Source organism: Bison bison, unplaced genomic scaffold (genome assembly GCF_000754665.1).
Source record: "Bison bison bison isolate TAMUID 2011002044 unplaced genomic scaffold, Bison_UMD1.0 scf7180017864160, whole genome shotgun sequence".
Taxonomy (NCBI): Eukaryota; Metazoa; Chordata; class Mammalia; order Artiodactyla; family Bovidae; genus Bison; species Bison bison.
In genome coordinates, this window is record NW_011494732.1 from 7,545,729 (window position 1) to 7,549,187 (window position 3,459).

The 3,459-nt window shown below is 40.8% G+C and overlaps 1 protein-coding gene across 3 annotated transcripts in view; it reads right to left on the minus strand.

Annotated features, from left to right (window-relative positions):
• GPN3 (GPN-loop GTPase 3) overlaps window positions 1–3,459 on the minus strand; it is a 22,137-nt gene that overhangs the window by 6,523 nt on the left and 12,155 nt on the right. For all 3 annotated transcript variants that reach the window (XM_010841364.1, XM_010841365.1, XM_010841363.1), the window contains exons 3-4: window positions 2,331–2,498; window positions 1,200–1,324 (exon numbers count right to left, since the gene is read on the minus strand). In XM_010841364.1, the coding sequence (XP_010839666.1) occupies window positions 1,200–1,324; window positions 2,331–2,498 (293 nt within the window). The remainder of the gene's footprint in view (window positions 1–1,199; window positions 1,325–2,330; window positions 2,499–3,459) is intronic.

Below are 3,459 nucleotides of genomic sequence, written 5' to 3' on the forward strand. Positions count from 1 at the left end.
ATGAGGTGGCCAAAGTATTGGAGTTTCAGCCTCAGCATCAGTCCTTCCAATGAACACCCAGGACTGGTCTCCTTTAGGATGGACTGGTTGGACCTCCTTGCAGTCCAAGGGACTCTCAAGAGTCTTCTCCAACACCACAGTTCAAAAGTATCAATTCTTCAGCGCTCAGCTTTCTTTACAGTCCAACTCTCACATCCATACATGACCACAGGAAAAACCATAGCCTTGACTAGACAGACCTTTGTTGGCAAAGTTGTATCTCTGCTTTTCAATATGCTATCTGGGTTGGTCATAACTTTCCTTCTAAGGAGTAAACGTCTTTTAATTTCATGGCTGCAATCACCATCTGCAGTGATTTGGGAGCCCCCAAAAATACAGTCTGACACTGTTTCCACTGTTTCCCCATCTATTTCCCATTAAACGATGGGACCAGAAGCCATGATCTTAGTTTTCTGAATGTTGAGCTTTAAGCCAATTTTTTCACTCTCCTCTTTCAAAAGGCTTTTTAGTTCCTCTTCACTTTTTGCCATAAGGGTGGTATCATCTGCATATCTGAGGTTATTGATATTTCTCCCTTGTTTCCAGCCTGTGCTTCTTCCAGCCCAGCATTTCTCATGATGTACTCTGCATATATGTTAAATAAGCAGGGTGACAATATACAGCCTTGATGTACTCCTTTTCCTATTTGGAACCAGTCTGTTGTTCCATGTCCAGTTCTAACTGTTGCTTCCTGACCTGTATATAGGTTTCTCAAGAGGCAGGTCAGGTGGTCTTGGATTCCTTAGGGGCTACTAATGAGAAGTAAAGTTTGTTTTAGATAGTTCATAAACTAGACAAACCATTATCAGAAAAACAGACGTATATATGCACACATCTGCCTAATTTTTCTTCATAGTAGTACTCTCAAATCTGTATAGTATAATTTACCATATAAATTTAAAAAATACATTATTATAGCAACTTCCTTGGCGGTCCAGTGGTTAAGACTCAGTGCTTCCACTTCAGGAGGCACAGTTCAAAAGATCCTGCATGCCACAAAGCATGGCCAAAAAAAATTATTATAATAATTTAATAATAAGGGATATTAAATAACTCTGGAGTATAGTTTGGGAAATATTCAGAATCAAAAAACAATTAAAGGAGATTGTCATCTGCCTGTACCCATGACTAAAGAATTGACAACAGATATATTCTCAAACCTTGAATGACTCCACCATGAACTGAGAATCAACAAGAAAAACTCCACAGACTCGAAACTCCCACTGTTCCAGCTGCTGGACCAGCTGTTTCATCACAGGCAGGTGAGTGTACAACTCAATCTGACCTACATGGAGAACATTACAAGACTGTTACAATCAGGACACAAGGTAAATTATCAAAGTACAGAAAAAAATTTTGCCATAAGACAGCTGAGAAAATGAAAAAAAAGGAAGTCAACCTCTGGTGGTAATTTGTTCAACTTTTAAGGGATCTTACAGGCTCTTAAAGCAATCACAATACCAAGAGAATCCCAAGGAAACTATTCAGTTTTATGTAGAAAGTGAGGTTCTTCACACTTCTGTTTTAGCTAATCAAAAGCAAGTACTACGAAGGTGTGTTAGGTTTGGGAATATTCATCAAGTTGTACACTTATGATATCTGCACTTTTCTGTGGATGTGTGTGTTCAATTAAAAACAAAGGGGAAACCAACACAATATTGTAAAGCAATTTCCCAATTAAAATAAAGAAAAAAAAGGGAAAAATATAAGAGTCACAAATGATCAAAACTAGGTTAGGCTCAAGTCTAAAATTCATGATTTGGCTTGAAAAGTTGGTGTGATCATCTGTCCCCTACCAGTCTCACCTCAGGACACTTCCCTTTGTTTACTGGGCACCTCAAACCCACCTGGCTCCTGCCTCAAGGTCTTCAGCCCATGCTTTCTGCCTGGAGAACAGTCTCCTTCGTCTCACCCTATGGCCTGGCTCACACACTACTTGGTCAGAAACCCCCCACCTCCCTGCTGCGTGCTGGTCTGTGCTGAAGCCTGTCACGAATATTAAATAATCATTAAATAATCATTTGGGTGATTTCTGATTTATACTGCCTAACATTCCCACTTTCCTATGAGCTCCATGAGGGCAGACACCATGGCTACTTTGATCTTTAGGTATTTCCAGTGAACAAGATAAGCACTCAGCAAACTCAGTGAATGAATAAGAGACGATGAATGAGCAAATGGCACCTTACTGCGGCAGGGTTTAGAGCTACAAATGCTAACTCCACTGTCTCCACTGAGGACTGAAAGAGCGTGATCTTAAGTAAAATGACACATTCAAATTGCTGACTTACCTGGACAATCAAAAAGGATGTAGTCATCCTCTACATGGCCAAGACAGTTCTCCAGCCAGTCAAAATTATTGGCAAAGTACTCCATGCAAAATACCAATCCTCCATTGGGACCAAACTGCAGAGTACTGTCCTCCATCACGTCATCCACCTCAATCAGTTCTCGGATGTCTGAAAACAACAGACAGGCCCAGAACACAAGAGCATCATCCTCACTGGTGATAATTAACAATTATATAGCAACTCACATGTATGAAATTATTTCTGTCCATGGCTATTCACTGTAGTAGTATCCATGGAAACAAATTAAATGCATTTTTGTATAGCCAGACAATGGAATCCTGTGCAGCCACAAAAAAAGTTCTTTAAGTACTGATGTGATATGATCTCCCAGGTATACTGTTAAGTGAAAAGTGCAAAACTCTGTGTTAGAATGCCATCATTTGTGTTAAAAAAAAAAAAAAAAGACAAAAATTTACTATGTATACATATATACATATACATTTTCTTTTACATGCATAGACTATGGAAAGATACCCTAGAAATTAGCAACACTGGCTGCCTCGAAAGAGGGAAGCCACCTTCCAGGACCCAGAGATAGGAGGAAGACATTTTCCTGCATACTTACTCTTTGTGCCTTTTGCAGTTTGAACAATGTGAATATACATTCAGTTCAGTTCAGTAGCTCAGTCCTGTCTGACTCTTTGCAACCCCATGAATCACAGCACCAGACCTCCCTGTCCATCACCAACTCCCGGAGTTCACTCAGACTCACGTCCATCGAGTCAGTGATGCCATCCAGCCATCTCATCTTCTGTTGTCCCCTTCTCCTCGTGTCCCCAATCCCTCCCAGCATGAGAGTCTTTTCCAATGAGTCAACTCTTCGCATGAGGTGGCGAAAGTATTGGAGTTTCAGCTTTAGCATCATTCCTTCCAAAGAAATCCCAGGGCTGATCTCCTTCAGAAAGGACTGGTTGGATCTCCTTGCAGTCCAAGGGACTCTCAAGAGTCTTCTCCAACACCACAGTTCAAAAGCATCAATTCTTCAGCGCTCAGCTTTCTTCACAGTCCAACTCTCACATCCATACATGACCACTGGAAAAACCATAGCCTTGACTAGATGGACTTTTGT